Below are 15,884 nucleotides of genomic sequence, written 5' to 3'. Positions count from 1 at the left end.
GTCGACTGATAAGCAAACTGACGAAAATAACTTTGTGAACAGCAATAGGCTGTTTCTGCCTCTGCTTGTTTTGGTTTAAAATCAATAATTTGGTGACTGGATGTGTTGTGAAAATGTGATTTATCTTTCAATATCAACAGATTTTAAGTCATTTTTCACATTATTCTTGTGGCGACGCCTTTTATCTGGCTTTTATTCTTTCATTGTGTTGGTTTTTTTCAGAAATGTAATCCTAAAGAACTATAGATATATATACTAAATACAGCTATGCTTTTGTTGTCTTTTGGAAAGAATGCATCAATAGAGCAACCATTTTTGGTACAGGGTAACGCTCTTTAAAATGAATGAGGTGCAGTGGCTGCCTGCCCATCTGGAGCCATTGATATATATATATATATATATATATATATATATATATATATATATATATATATATATATATATATATATATATATATATATGATCTGAGGTTTTCCCAGTGGTCAATATGCAAAAAAAATTTTAAATTATAAAAATTATAATTTCACATCACTTTTCTACATTGATGGTAAAGACACAGGCATTGCTGACAAAGGGTGTGTGTGTTTGTGTGCATGGAAATGTATTATTTTCTGTCCCTGTTCAATTTGATCTAATCTATGTCTGGAAACACATTTCCTTTTACTTCTAATTCTAATGGAGGGAGCCATTCATTTGTGAATGAATTTTTGTTGTGAACGATTCATGTGAATCATCGATATCCCTAGGTTAATGTGCATATCGACCTTTCTGATCTAAATGGTATGTAACATTTGTAATATTCAATCCCTTATGGTGGAAAGCATGCATGCACATTGAAGCACAGGCACTATTATATTATCGGGCACCCTTATAAGTAACTTAAAAAACGTTACTGAACGTTACTATAAAAACGAACGTTCACTTAGTCGAGAACAATACAAGTTTCTGGCACAACAGCGTCTTATTGTCATATTTAATTAACTTTTTTTTCTGATTTTATTCTACCAAACTAGCATAAGCCTAGAATTTAGTGCAAATTGGTGCTACTTTGCCTTATGGTGAATGCAGTAAGTGACTGTATTATCATCAATAAAGTTACTTGTTTAGCACAAAAGTTTGTAACATACAAAATCGTAAAAAAACGAAATCTTACCTATGAAATGTTATTCCTTTATGCTTTGGTTTCTTTGTTTGCTCATTATTACACCTGTATGCAGCACAAAAGTCCAGCATCTTCAGATTGGCATTATTATTACTTTTGCAGCAGTATTGATGCATGCTCAGGGCCCATATGCAATACCTAATGTATGTGTCTATGATAAAGAACAATGAAAGACTTTTACCCACCTGGTGTGAAAAGTGAGAGCAAGAGTTCAGACAACCACCCAGATCGTCCCAGAAGTAATTTTGTATAAATTCAGAGAAATGACTCTGATGATTTAAAATGTTACATTAATTACATGAGAACCGGTGAGATATTTACCCAATAGGATACCTATTTCTCAGTGATGGACAAAATAAATATATTACTGTACAGAAAACATAAAAAAGGCAGATGAGGTGACAGAGATGCTTGTGAATATTGCTTGTGATGTTGATGAGGTTTTGTGACCAGACCAAACAAGAAACAATAGTAATATTAATTGAAAATACAAACGTATTTGAATATATCAAATAAAATATCAATAATTATAATTGATATATCCTAATATAAAAAATATAAAAGCATGTACAGTTCAATTAAATTCATCTTTATTTGTTTAGCGCTTTTACAGGGTAGATTGTGTCAAAGCAGCTTAACATAGAAGTTCTAGTGAATTGCATTTGAAACTGTGTCAGTCCAGTTTTCAAAGTTAAAGTTCAATTTAGTTCAGTTCAGTGCGGTTTAATTTTTACTGCTGAAAGTCCAAACACTGAAGAGCAAATCCATCGATGCGCAGCTCCATAAGTCCCAAACCAAGCAAGCCAGTGGCGACAGTGGCAAGGAACAAACCTCACCAATTGACGAAAGTAAAGGAAAAAACTTAAGAGAAACCAGGCTCAGTTAGGCATGACCATTTCTCCTCTGGCTAAACTTCCTGTGCAGAGCTGCATTCTAGGCGCCGGAGATATACAATATATATGCCACTTTAATCACAGCTGATTGGTCCAGGTTGGGTTTGTAATCTTTAAACCTGAATAAATACTGCTCCACTTTCTTGAGCTCTAAAACCCAAAGTTTGCTGAAACTAACAGCAAACATATCTGTAACATTCCTCTGGGTTTCGAGATTCATGAAAAAAACACAAAGGACACAAAGGAAAACGATTACATATCTGTGATTGAGCAATGAAGTATTATAAAAACCAGACAAGAAAAATTCAGATATTTGTATTGCTCTAGAAAATTTACTAGAATAAGCTGAATTTGTTGATATTAGAGTCTATTTTCATCTCAATTTCGAACAATGGCCATACTGGTTTGAGCTGATAGAAAGGCAACAGTTACTCAAACACCCACTACACAAGAACTTTGAAGCAGATGAATTAAAGTAGCAAAAGGAGAGAACACAAATGACACTCCTGCCATCAAAAATCTGCAAACTATGGCTACAATTCGTCACCTTGGAATTATAAGGTTCTATCTGCATTTTGAATAATTTTGAGATATTGAGCTTCAAAGTTTTTGCATTCCATATAGCAAATAGTTTGTTTGTACCATTTGTTTTTTAAATAAAAAGTCTTAAAATGTAAACAACTTATAAAAAAAAACATCCCATTATAAAAATAAGTTGTCATTTAATACCAAAATGTTAATAACGCAACTTTTACGCAACGCGGCATTTATAATTTTAAGGTGACGAATTGACATAGGCTCACTGATGTTGGACAATAGAAGATTGGAAAAAAAAGCTAGGCTAGTCTGACGAGTCTCAATTTCTGCCAGGACATTTGGATAGAAGAGCCATGATTTGGCATAAACATCATTAAAGGCCTTGAGCCATCCTGCATGCTTTTGTATCAAGAGTTACTGTACACTCACTGTCCAGGAAACAAGACATGTTAATAAATGGGAGAAAGAGTGGGCAGAAATATATAAACGTTGTGCTTCCTGAATCCCCCACGCAGAACATATCAACCTCAACAATGCACATGATGTATACACTGTGTAAACAACCGCTGTATGTTAATACTGAGGTTTACCCAATTTAGTCAACTTAGGATGTTAGGAAGGGTCATCAGTTTTCCCCTGGCTGATGTTATGATATTTACATTGCAAAGCCATCGAAAGAATCACTACTGATGTTAAAAATGTTATGCTAATTTATTACATTTTTATTTGCTTTTAAGCTGACTTTTAATTTTATAACTTAAGGCCTTAAATGCTGTTATTTATTTTTTTTTAATGCATAAAAATTATAACTGAAACTATATTTTTTTTATTGCACCAATGTTAGACAACCTCTGCAATATCAACATAATAGAATGGTAAGAATTTTTTTATATACAAAAAAAAGTATATTATGCTCACGAGGATGCTTCTACAGTATATAATATTGTGAAATAGTATTACAATTCAGAATACACTACTGATCAAAAGTTTGGGGTCAGTATGATTTTTAAATGTTTTAAAATAAGCTTATCCTGCTCACCAGAGCTGCATTTATCTCATCAAAAATACAGTACAAATTGACGCTTCGCTAAGCCCCGCCCTTCTTATTTACTGTTGTCACGCCTGCACTGCAAAAATTGCTTTTCTTACTTAAATTTTTTGTTTTGTTTCTTGTCCAAATATCTAAAAATTCATAAATCAAGAAACATTTTCTAGGCAAGCAAAACATATTGTCTTGATTTTTAGAAATGATATGCCGAAATTAAGTGTTTTTTCTTAAAACAAGCAAAATAATCTGCCAATGGGGTAAGCAAAATAATCTTGTTTTTCCTTTTGACATATGGCATATTATTTCTCAAAACAAGACAATATGTTTTGCTTGTCTAGAAAATTCTTCTTGATTTAAGAATTTTTAGGTATTTGGACTAGAAATAAGACAAAAAATCTAAGTAAGAAAAGCATTTTTTGCAGTGTGTCAAGCTTCCGTGCCTGGCACAATATATATGTATCTATTACAATATATATGCGCCAGTGTCACACATTCCCAGGAATATATAGTCCTTTTTGGCGAACAGGTGAGATATCTGAGAAAGCCAGGCAAAAAAGGACTATAGCATGCATTACAGGGGTATAATCATGACTTATTACGCAACCGATTAGAGAATAATTTAATCAAAATTGAAGCTAGGTTATAGTCAGGCCAACTCATATGCTAACCATTCAACAGCTTATGCACAGCGGGATATGTGAAATTTAAAAATAATCTAATAATAACTAATTAAACCACGATTTCTCTTTTTTAGCAAAAAAGTCTGATAGACTAATTGTTGTGCAATAAAATATAGCGTAACTAACCGACAAGGAAATATGCATGGGCAGTCCTACATAATTAATTCATAGAAAAGGCCTGAAAGGGGAAATTGATAGATTTGTGCCAAATATTAGCACAACAATGTACATTAACTGTCAGTATGTTCAGCCTGATCTCACGAGAAAACGTAAGTATTTTACGTTTTGTCAGTTTAGTGGCTAATTTGTACGAATCAGCTTGATCCATGCTGCCATTTCTCTCCTTGGGTTTTAGGTTTTGGAAAATAAAATAAAAAAACACCACCCTGTCCAAACTTTTAGGATGATTTGCACAATCCATATGCACAACACTTTGGCTTGTTTCCCTCACTCGAAAGCTTGACAGACATCCTGCACATAGCTATGGTTGCTAAGCCACTATTGGTGTGTGGCGGTTTTCAGGTGTGGCTTAGCGAAGGGTCAATTGTAAAATTGTGAAATGTTATTGTACTATAAAATAACTGTTCAGAAGTAGTTTATAATTTAATTTAATCATTTATTCCAATGATTTTAATGATGAATTTTCACCACCATTCCTCCAGTCTTGAGAGTCACATGATCCTTCAGAAATCACTCTAATATTAATTATTGTTGTTATTATTATTATTAATATTATTATTATTAATGGTAATAGTAATAAAAGCAATAGTGACTGGAATGATAATTTCACTTGAAACTACATGCAATAAGAAAGCAGTTATTTAAAATTTTAATAAATCTTTAACAGTTTAACAATTTTTTATTTAATAAATGCCGCCTTGAAGAACACAATCATTTTCTTTAAAAAAACATGAAAAAAATAAAATAAAACAGACCCCAAACTTTTGACTGGTAGTATTCATTCATTTCTTTTTTGAATTTTAAAAGTCACAGTTCTAGTCTTCAGATCCTTAAAAATTAACACAGATATTCTAGATACACACAAAAGCCATTTATGAGAAAGGGAAACAATAATAATTGTCTTTACTGTCACTTCATGGTGAATTTAATGCATTCTTGCTAAATAAAATATTGCTAACTAATGTATGTAAAGATTCACCTAACTCACAATTTAGTCACGATTAATTGAAACAAATTTAGGGTTACATTTTTTTCTTAAATGCTGCACATTTTTTGTAAAATAATATATTTTCTGCCATAACTAAATTGCTATTTTAAAAACAAAAACAATGTAATAATAGAAACTAAGGAAGACTTGTTAATATAAACAACCTAAAACTGTAAATGTACTGGGATTTTACATTTTTAAAAAGAAATATAGGCATATCTATGTTTTCTGAGATCTTTGCACATTTACAATGTTCCCTGCTGAATAAAACTCTTTCACGGGGGACTAAGATGGTTGGTGTGGAGAGGCAAGCCTTTCCTAAACTAGAAAGCAATGTGTACAGAGGTGGTCGATGGGTCCTCTGATAAAGGGGACTGGCCTATAAAATTATTAATTATATAGAAGGAGAGAGACAGGAGTTGAACATGATTATAAAGGTGAATAATTAATATTACTTGTATAATTAATTAATATAAGAATCAGTGTGAAAAGGATAGGGTAAAAATAATGTAATATTATTTGTAGTATTTCTATTGAGCTCACTCTTAAAACAGCCAACTGTACAGCAGAAAGAAGAGGTGTTTACAGTCAGGTACAAAGAACAATTTTGGTTCAGATAGCTAATATTACCCTTTATGACAACTGTGAGGGGGCGAATTTTTTTTATAACTCATCCATTTAGTTTATATTAAGTCTACATAATTAAGGGTGTGGCCACTTGAGTGACAGCTAGGTCTCGCTGGTCACCGTCACTTCACCTCAGCTGATTCCGGCTGATTAGCCGCTGAGCTCGGCATATACATTGTATTTTTGTGTTGTTTTATGTGGCTTTACACAGTCAATTGCCTTTTGGAATTATTTCTTACAACTATCCAGATGATATGGCATGCTTTGTGCACTTAATTGTGCTCACAAACCATTCACGTTTCCCAGGTGAGTAAAACTATATACTTATACCATATCTATAAATGTATTTGTTTTTTTTAAGATCATTTATCATTTATAATTGTCTTTAAAACTTGAGAGCACTCCAGAATCTGACAGATTGATTAGCTGTAGGCTACAGAACAGTCGTCTGAAATGTTGTCATACAGTGTTATGCCTGGATTTCATCAATATCCTTGCATTTAATATCACAGACTATATCTGAAGTATTTGGAAGAAATTAGCGTTTTTGTCCTGTAGAAAAACATCATAAAAACAATACTTGGTGGCTCAATGTGTTACAACAGTGTTTTTAAAGGACTAAAAACTTTATTAATATAGTTACAACCCAGCACAAGTGGTCAGAACATAAACAGTCACAGGTAATAAAGTATTAAGCGTTTCTCCCAAAGAAAAGCCAGTCTAAGCAAAATGCTAGCAGGCGTCTGTAGCTCTGCTCACACTCCGCCTCTTTGCCCTTGTTTGGTATTGTAACACGGGGAGTGACAGAGACAACTGAAGTTTAGGATCCACTTGCAGGTTTATTCGAAGTCAGGGAATCAATGGTCAACACAGGTGCAAACAGATGTATAAAGGCAGTCCAGAATCGTGGTCAAAAGTAACAGGCGAGAGGTCAGAAGGCAGGCGGCAGACAATGGGAAAAGTAAACAAGGCAAAGATCAAAACACGGAGAAACAAGACCTGGAGAAACGCATTGTAATGTCACTTATACAGCTAACAAGACTCGGCAATGGAAGTGAGAGTGTGTGTGGTTTAAATCGTGTGTGTAATCAGTCTCTGACAATCCTCAGCTGGTGCAAGTGTAATCAGTGAAAATGAGGAAGCGTGTGTGTGTGAACGGAGTGCATGTATGAATATGTAGTCCATGAATGGCGGATTTGTAGTCCATGCGTGTTTGTGTGTGAGATCCAGCGATCTGGGAGTTATGATCGCTGATGATCGTGACAGAGCCCCCCCTCTAAGGAGTGGCTTCCAGACACTCCTAATACTGTTCAGGCGGGAGGTGGAGCGGAGGCGGAGCAGGGGGAGGGATGGAGGGCCAGGACCATGCAGCGGAGGCGTACCTAAAGCATGGGGCTGAGGAGGGGCTGGAGCATGGAGCTGCGGAGGGCCTGGAGAGTGGAGCTGTGGAGGGCCTGGAGAGTGGAGCTGCGGAAGATCTGGAGAGTGGAGCTCTGGAGGGCCTGGAGCATGGAGCTGCAGTGGGCCTGGATCATGGAGCTGTAGAGAGCCTGGAGCCTTACTTTCAGCAGACATCGGTGACCATTCGGGAAACGCAGGTGGCCGCGTCCACCATTCAGAAAGCTCAGGCGGCGACCGTTCTGAAAGCGCAGGCGGCGGCCATTCAGGAAGCTGAGGCGGCGGCCATTCAGAAAGCTCAGGCGGCGGCCATTCAGGAAGCTCAGGCTGCGGCCATTCAGGAAGCTCAGGCGGCGGCCATTCAGGAAGCTCAGGCGGCGGCCATTCAGGAAGCTCAGGCGGCGGCCATTCAGGAAGCGCAGGTGGCGGCGGCGGCCATTCAGGAAGCGCAGGCAGCCATTCAGGAAGCGCAGGCGGCGACCATTCAGAAAGCTCAGGCGGCGGCGGCAGCCATTTAGGAAACTCAAGCATCAGCGGCCATTCAGGAAGCGCAGGCGGCAGTGGCAGCCATTCAGGAAACTCAGGTGGCGGTGGCAACCATTCAAGAATCTCAGGCAGCGACCATTCAGGAAGCTTAGGTGGCGGCAGCCATTCAGGAAGCTCAGGTGGCGGCAGCCATTCAGAAAGCTCAGGCGGCGACCATTCAGGAAGCTCAGGCGGCGGCCATTCAGGAAACTCAGGCGGCGGCGACCATTCAGAAAGCTCAGGCGGCGGCGGCGGCAGCCATTCAGGAAGCTCAGGCGTCAGCGGCCATTCAGGAAGCGCAGGCGGCGGTGGCAGCCATTCAGGAAACTCAGGTGGCGGTGGCAACCATTCAAGAAGCTCAGGCGGCGACCATTCAGGAAGCTTAGGTGGCGGCAGCCATTCAGGAAGCTCAGGTGGCGGCAGCCATTCAGAAAGCTCAGGCGGCGACCATTCAGGAAGCTCAGGCGGCGGCCATTCAGGAAACTCAGGCGGCGGCGGCCATTCAGGAAGCGCAGGTGGCGGCGGCGACCATTCAGGAAGCGCAGGTGGCGGCAGCCATTCAGGAAGCGCAGGCGGCAGTGGCCTTTCAGGAAGCTCAGGCGGCGGTAGCCATTCAGAAAACTCAGGCGGCGGCGGCAGCAGCTCTGGCAGCTGTGGCAGCTCTGGTGGCGGCAGTGGCTCTGGCAGCTCTGGCGGCCATTCAGGAAGCTGAGGCGGCGGCCATTCAGGAAGCTCAGGTGGCGGCCATTCAGGAAGCTCAGGCGGCGGCCATTCAGGAAGCTCAGGCGGCGGCCATTCAGGAAGCGCAGGTGGCGGCGGCGGCCATTCAGGAAGCGCAGGCAGCCATTCAGGAAGCGCAGGCGGCGACCATTCAGAAAGCTCAGGCGGCGGCGGCGGCAGCCATTCAGGAAACTCAGGCGTCAGCGGCCATTCAGGAAGCGCAGGCGGCGGTGGCAGCCATTCAGGAAACTCAGGTGGCGGTGGCAACCATTCAAGAAGCTCAGGCGGCGACCATTCAGGAAGCTTAGGTGGCGGCAACCATTCAGGAAGCTCAGGTGGCGGCAGCCATTCAGAAAGCTCAGGCGGCGACCATTCAGGAAGCTCAGGCGGCGGCCATTCAGGAAACTCAGGCGGCGGCGACCATTCAGAAAGCTCAGGCGGCGGCAGCCATTCAGGAAACTCAGGCGTCAGCGGCCATTCAGAAAGCTCAGGCGGCGACCATTCAGGAAGCTCAGGCGGCGGCCATTCAGGAAACTCAGGCGGCGGCGGCCATTCAGGAAGCGCAGGTGGCGGCGGCGACCATTCAGGAAGCGCAGGTGGCGGCAGCCATTCAGGAAGTTCAGGCGGCAGTGGCCTTTCAGGAAGCTCAGGCGGCGGTAGCCATTCAGAAAACTCAGGCGGGTGACTGAGGATCTGGCTGCTCTGGAGGTGACTGAGGCTCTGGCAGCTCTGGAGGTGACTGAGGCTCTGGCAGCTCTGGAAGATCTGGTAGTTCTAGAGGCGGCGGCTCTGGCAGCTCTAGTGGCAGCGGCTCTGGCAGCTCTAGTGGCGGCGGCGGCTCTGGCAGCTCTAGTGGCAGCGGCTCTGGCAGCTCTAGTGGCAGCGGCTCTGGCAGCTCTAGTGGCGGCGGCGGCGGCGACTCTGGCAGCTCTAGTGGCGGCGGTGACTCTGGCAGCTCTAGTGGCGGCGGCGGCGACTCTGGCAGCTCTAGTGGCAGTGGCGTTGACTCTGGCAGCTCTAGTGGCGGCGGTGTCGACTCTGGCAGCTCTAGTGGCGGCTCTGGCAGTGGCTCTGGCAGCACTGGCAGTAGTGGCTCTGGCGATGGTCTTTCAGCAACAGGAACAGACTCGGGACAGGAAGCCATCTTGTGTGCTGGAGGACTGGGAGCAGCCATCTTGTGAGCTGGAGGACTGGGAGCAGCCATCTTGTGAGCTGGAGGACTGGGAGTGGCCATCTTGTGAGTTGGGGGACTGGAAGAGGCCATCTAGTGAGCTGGAGGACTGGAAGAGGCCATCTAGTGAGCTGGAGGACTGGAAGCGGCCATCTTGTGAGCTGGAGGACTGGAAGCGGCCATCTTGTGCGCTGGAGAACTGGAAGCAGCCATCTTGTGCGCTGGAGGACTGGAAGCGGCCATCTTGTGCGCTGGAGGACTGGAAGCGGCCATCTTGTGATCTGGAGGATGTATCGTAGGCTGGAGAGATGGTGATGCTAGCATTACTGTCTTGGTGAAGTGTATAGCAAGCCCTGTTGTCACCTGGTCATGCTGTACACTGCCCTCCCCCAAAAAACATTTAGGAGTTTCCTCCACCTCTCCTACAGTGAAGGGGGACCCACTCATTTATAGTGACAAATCTATGTACTTTTCTAATGTCCAGTGGGGTTCGTACAGTGGCATGCCTAAATAAAGTGGCTCAGATAACCCACCATGGAAAAATATCATCAAGCACAAATTGTTCATAGATGTTAGGTGGGCTACCTGAATAAAGTCCTCAACATAGTCTTCGATCTCCCTGACAAAGACGCATGAGTTGAGCTCCTGCTGGACCCATAGTATGGCCGAGTCTTCTGTAACACGGGGAGTGACAGAGACAGCTGAAGTTTAGGATCCACTTGCAGGTTTATTCGAAGTCAGGGAATCAATGGTCAACACAGGTGCAAACAGATGTATAAAGGAAGTCCAGAATCGTGGTCAAAAGTAACAGGCGAGAGGTCAGAAGGCAGGCGGCAGACAATGGGAAAAGTAAACAAGGCAAAGATCAAAACACGGAGAAACAAGACCTGGAGAAACGCGTTGTAATGTCACTTATACAGCTAACAAGTCTCGGCAATGGAAGTGAGAGTGTAAATGGTGTGTGTAATCAGTCTAGAAGCTGCAACAGCTATGGGAGTCTAATCAGTGGAAATGAGGAAGCGTGTGTGTGTGAACGGAGTGCATGTATGAATATGTAGTCCATGAATGGCGGATTTGTAGATCCAGCGATCTGGGAGTTATGATCGTGACAGGTATCCCACGGTCGGTGTGATGACGCAAGAACGAAATAGTGACAGTTGGCCACGCCTACTTGTAGCTTCTTTTGCGTTCTTCAGAAACCTATGGGTGATGTCACGGATACTACGTCCATATCTTTTACAGTCTATGGAGCAAGTGGAGCTGCAAATCATCCGGTGCATGTGGTTTGTCTTATTAATAGTTTTTTTTTTGCATATAGACGTCTGTGACGGTAGTTTTTCACTGTGCTGATAGTTTATGATCATCACATTATTTGTTCTGTTAGTTTAAGTAAACGTCTTTTTGCAGTATTTACACACAGTTTGTGTTTGTCTGGCGCACTTCACCGCTGTCATTTTACTTTGCCGCCACACCTCTTGCTCGCCGCTGATGTGAAGGTCAAGCGAATTTGCGCTTGTGTAAACAGCGCCCCCTCTTTTTTTAAAAATGTATCGTGATTCGTTCAACATTTCTACCTTTTTGAATCGTCACATATTTGAATTGATTTTTAACCAGTTCACAGTGAATTGTTACATCACTACAAAAAAAGTATATCTCATACTCATTTCACACAGAAAAACAAAAATGTTTATGTTAAAATCACGTAAAAGTTTAGATTTTTTAATGTTCACAATAATTACGTTAATGCTACAGTACATACAGTACAAGATCAGAATACAGTCAAATTCAAGTCAAAGGATTCAAGTCTCAGGTAATAACAGCACCATTTCTCTTCATCCCATTCAGGTCATATCTCAGTGTTCATTGATTTGTAAGTCTCATATTTGTCATCATAACCCAAGGAGAGCAAAAACATCCCTCAGATCTTCAGTCTCGCAAGGCTATAGTGAGAAAAAAAGGTAATTAAGCAAAATGACAACGACATCATTATTTATATATAGTAGAATATGAATAACTACCCCAAAATCAAGCAAAATCAAGAGAAGACACTTTCACATGAATTTTTAATTTGTTGTTGTTAGTTATTTTTGAAATGGCCATATCAATACCATGTCATATTAAGACCCGTTCACACCAAGAACGATATTTCAAACTTCTCATGAAGGGATTATAAAGTGTACAAAGGGGTCACTAACACCTGTTTTAGACAAAAAAGTGTCTTTTGAACAAATAAGGTGTCTATTGGTAGGCTAGATCTGCCTACAGTATATCTGCCTTGACCACTGAAAGTGTGATCGCCGGACCTATGATTTCTGTGCAGTATTGCCAAAAGTTCCAGGAGTAAAAATGTTACTATTTACCCCACCTGCGGGGCAAGTTGTAACAGTCAGAGGGTTAGTTGTAACACATGCTTATAAAGGCAGATTTCACACAATTAATTTAAATTCAGTTTACTTTAAATTGGAGCTATTTTTCCTCGGTAATTGGCTCATTTTTTTGTACATAGCACAGTAGGTTTATTTATTTATTTTGTTTATTGTAAAAACACATTTGAATTTATTTGCATTATTATCCATTATTATACAACGCATTTATTTGCATTATTAGCAATACAATTTTTTTTCTATTTAAAAAATATTTTCTATTAAAAAACATTTCTTTATTTAAAAAGTTCTCAACATTAAACTCAAAATTTAACATTTTTTGTTTGTTTAATTTGTGTCTAACAGTGTGTAACACCCTGTTACAACTAACCCCACTGTGTCATGTTTTCCTGAAAACTGGCTAGCAGTCACTGTGTGTTTTTTACACACTAATTACAACAATATAAGATTTTCATACTTTCATACGTTCATACTTTCACATATGTTTTTAAAATAAAAAAATATAGAGTATAATAAAAATACTTTTTTTTAGCAGTTTTTTTTTTTACAATGGAAGTCTATGGGGTAGTTGCTAAGGTGCCATAAGTGGTTGCTAGGGTGTTAAAAGGTCATCAGTGATTGCCAGTCTGAGTTAAATGAGCCCAAGCTTACGTCTGTATGACAGTCTGGTACAAAGTTATGAGGTCACAAAGTTTGGTCCAATGTTAGGTCAATGGGACTTCTGAATTTCCGGGTCAGTTTTAGGAAAACCGTATGTCGGATCAGTTGGAAAAGATAAATCAACTTAATTCAGTATAGTTTGGAGTTAGTTTGGAGGTTGTAGTATGAACGGTCTAGAAGGAAATGCGTTCTTAAAATAGTCTAAGAAGAGGAAGAAGAAGACGGAAGAAGAAGAATTTTATAATTTTTATAGTTTATATAGTATAACAGTATGTTGGCTTTCTCAAGCCACCATAACAGCATAACAGAGTCCTGGCCTAATTCCTATTATCAGCCCTTACCTATCATGGCCTCCCAACCATCCCCATCCACTGAACTGGCTCTATCACTATCTCTCCACTCCACCTATAGCTGGCGTGTGGTCAGTGCATGGCTGCCATTGGACGTCAATATAGTTCCTGCTATATTTCATTCATTTCAATTCTATAAAACATTCTTGGTGTAAACAGACCTTTATATTGATAATCAGTTATTATTCACCACATTCTTGGGATTTCGTTTTAAAGACTCAGACCGCATTTAAAAAATATATAGAAAAAGTCGTAACCTGCAGAATCCGATTGAGTTTTCGTACAAGCCGGACAGAGTTTTGATGAAGATCATCCCAGGCTTTAAAACTCCGCTCCCTCCGCGCGACAAACGTTTGCCAGCAGTAGAAAAAGTCTAGAAACAGGAACAGGAAATGTTCAAATAGATATTCACCGCATAACCAATACAGCATAAGCCATGCCCCTTTGTTTACCTTTATAAGTCATGACCGAGATCTGAACTCCTGCCCTCTTCAGGTGTCGCAGACCTTCTCTCTCCACGCTGTCCTCTTCATCACAGAAGTACAGACGTGACACAAAGATCCTCAGCCTCAGATTGGGTGTCTGCGACAGGAAGTGGGCGAGCTGTTGAGCGCATTTAGAGCAGGGCGACCAGGAACAGAACCAGGTCACTGAGTAACACAATCTTGCACCGTCCACGCTGGAAGCGCTCAGGCCCGGACACAATGCACCCAAGTGACGCAGAAAGAGCAGCTGGAGGAGAAACAGGAGGGAGAAAAACCATCAGATAGAGAGAGAGAAAGAGGGAAGTGGCTATCTTTAGAATAATACTCGTATATTAATAGCTGGTCATTTCTTTATCAGTTCATCTCTTCCTCACCTCTACATGGCATCCGGAGCGATTGCGCAGGTGTCCAAAGTCAAAAGAGAGGGAATCAGGGCCGATGCGTCTTTTTACTACAAAACAAAGGTAGGTTTCGTGTCTCCCTCGAGCCCAGCGCACGTTCTTATAGTGGAAGATGAATTTCTTCTGGGTCATGAGCACACTGGAGCAAAATATTGTATTTTGTTATTCATTTTAGACTGCTGTCATAATAAAAAATTAATTTATAGGTAGACTATTCTGCAAAAAAAAAAAGGTCACACTTTATTTTGATGGTTTGTGTGTTGAATTTAAGCTACATTGCATCTACATGCCAACTAATTTTCATTAGAATATAAGTAGACTGTTAGGTTGGGGTTTGGGTTAGTGTTAGTGTAAGTTGACACGTACTTGCTAAGTTCCTTATGGTAAGTTAAATGTCTGTTGAAGGAGCAATATTAACAGATATTAAGCAGACAGTCTACTAATATTTAAATGGACCATCATAGTAAAGTATTACCAAAAAAAATCACATACAATGGTAATTCAAAGTGATTGCATTGAAATGACCCATAAGAAGACAAAAAAATTCAAAATGTAAAAAGTACATTACAATAATAACAATAATACAATCAAAATGCAATGTTTTAGTACTCTTCTATTATATGTGAATAAAAACTCTATTCATATATTCTAATGTATGAATAAAAATGAATCTACAATCTTGCAATACATTTAAATGTACAGTCAAATCAAATAAGTTTATTAAAATATGAAATAAATATTTCATTAAAATGTAGCAAATCTGCAACTTTTATTTTATAATTTTTTTTTAATGCAATACAATTGAATGCAATCGTTTTCAACTAATGAAATATTACCTAAACAAATTGCTCAGATAAAATCTGATCACAGGGAACTCGTGCACATCAATAATATCAAAACTGAATAATTCAGAAACTCACACCTGTCTACAGCGTTTTGTAGTTATCACATATTTCAGGATGACTGGGATGGCAGCCGTCATCAATGGTCGGTTGAATTTAGTGCATTTATAAATAAACCGCTAAGCAACGTGCACCAAAACAGTCTCACAATCACTCAGCCATTCACACTAATAACCATGAGTTTCAATTTACTCTTTCTGAAACTGGAGAACATCTTCAAAAAGTTCATTGCACTCACAAAATAATGTAATCAATGCATTGATTTATTCCTTCATTAAAAATAACATCTTACATGTATATTTTCTTCAATTCTAATGTTTATATATATATAGCTTATATATATAGCTTATATATATATATATATATATATATATATATATATATATATATATATATATATATATATATATAGCTAATTATAGCTGCATAATGTAGAAACAAAATCCCCCTTGTCTCTCACTATCACTTGTTTTGTTTTCGCTTACCTGTCCAGCTTGCAGATCATTCCGAAAGTCGAAACTTGCTAACTCATTTAGTCACCCGAAAGTCAGTGAGAGTTTAAAAATGGGCTGAGGAAGAGGGAGGTATAGAAAAGCATGACAAGCTCATATAGCTGTAAGAAAGAGGGTTCCTGATTGGGTGAAAATGATTTTCAAACCTGTTTGGGTGCATTTACACTATGTTACGACTCAATAATCTGTGCATGTGATGTTTAGGGAGATATGTAAAAGAGTTGGTTGCACACACTTGGCAATGTAAATGAGAGAATCAA

At 40.0% G+C, this 15,884-nt stretch overlaps 1 protein-coding gene across 1 annotated transcript; it reads right to left on the bottom strand.

Moving 5' to 3' along the window:
- Positions 1 to 11,682: 11,682 nt before the first annotated feature.
- Positions 11,683 to 15,617, bottom strand: aicda (activation-induced cytidine deaminase). The gene is made up of 5 exons (XM_056476046.1): positions 15,598 to 15,617; positions 14,184 to 14,349; positions 13,777 to 14,056; positions 13,582 to 13,697; positions 11,683 to 11,870 (listed from the first exon to the last, which is right to left on the bottom strand). Exons 1-5 carry the CDS (start codon positions 15,615 to 15,617, stop codon positions 11,820 to 11,822), a joined length of 633 nt encoding a protein of 210 aa, XP_056332021.1. The 3' UTR covers positions 11,683 to 11,819.
- Positions 15,618 to 15,884: the final 267 nt, after the last annotated feature.

The sequence above is a fragment of the Danio aesculapii genome, chromosome 16 (assembly GCF_903798145.1).
Source record: "Danio aesculapii chromosome 16, fDanAes4.1, whole genome shotgun sequence".
In the NCBI taxonomy this organism is placed as follows: domain Eukaryota; kingdom Metazoa; phylum Chordata; class Actinopteri; order Cypriniformes; family Danionidae; genus Danio; species Danio aesculapii.
This window is presented reverse-complemented; position numbering and strand designations above follow the sequence as displayed.

Bases quoted from the DNA above. Each gene is read 5' to 3' on its own strand.
- aicda (XM_056476046.1), bottom strand. From the start codon at position 15,617: ATGATCTGCAAGCTGGACAG. The intron at 14,057-14,183 runs GTGAGGAAGAGA...TTTCTCCTCCAG, and splicing joins GCTCCGGATGCCATGTAGAG to CTGCTCTTTCTGCGTCACTT. The intron at 13,698-13,776 runs GTAAACAAAGGG...TCCTGTTTCTAG, and splicing joins CTCGGTCATGACTTATAAAG to ACTTTTTCTACTGCTGGCAA.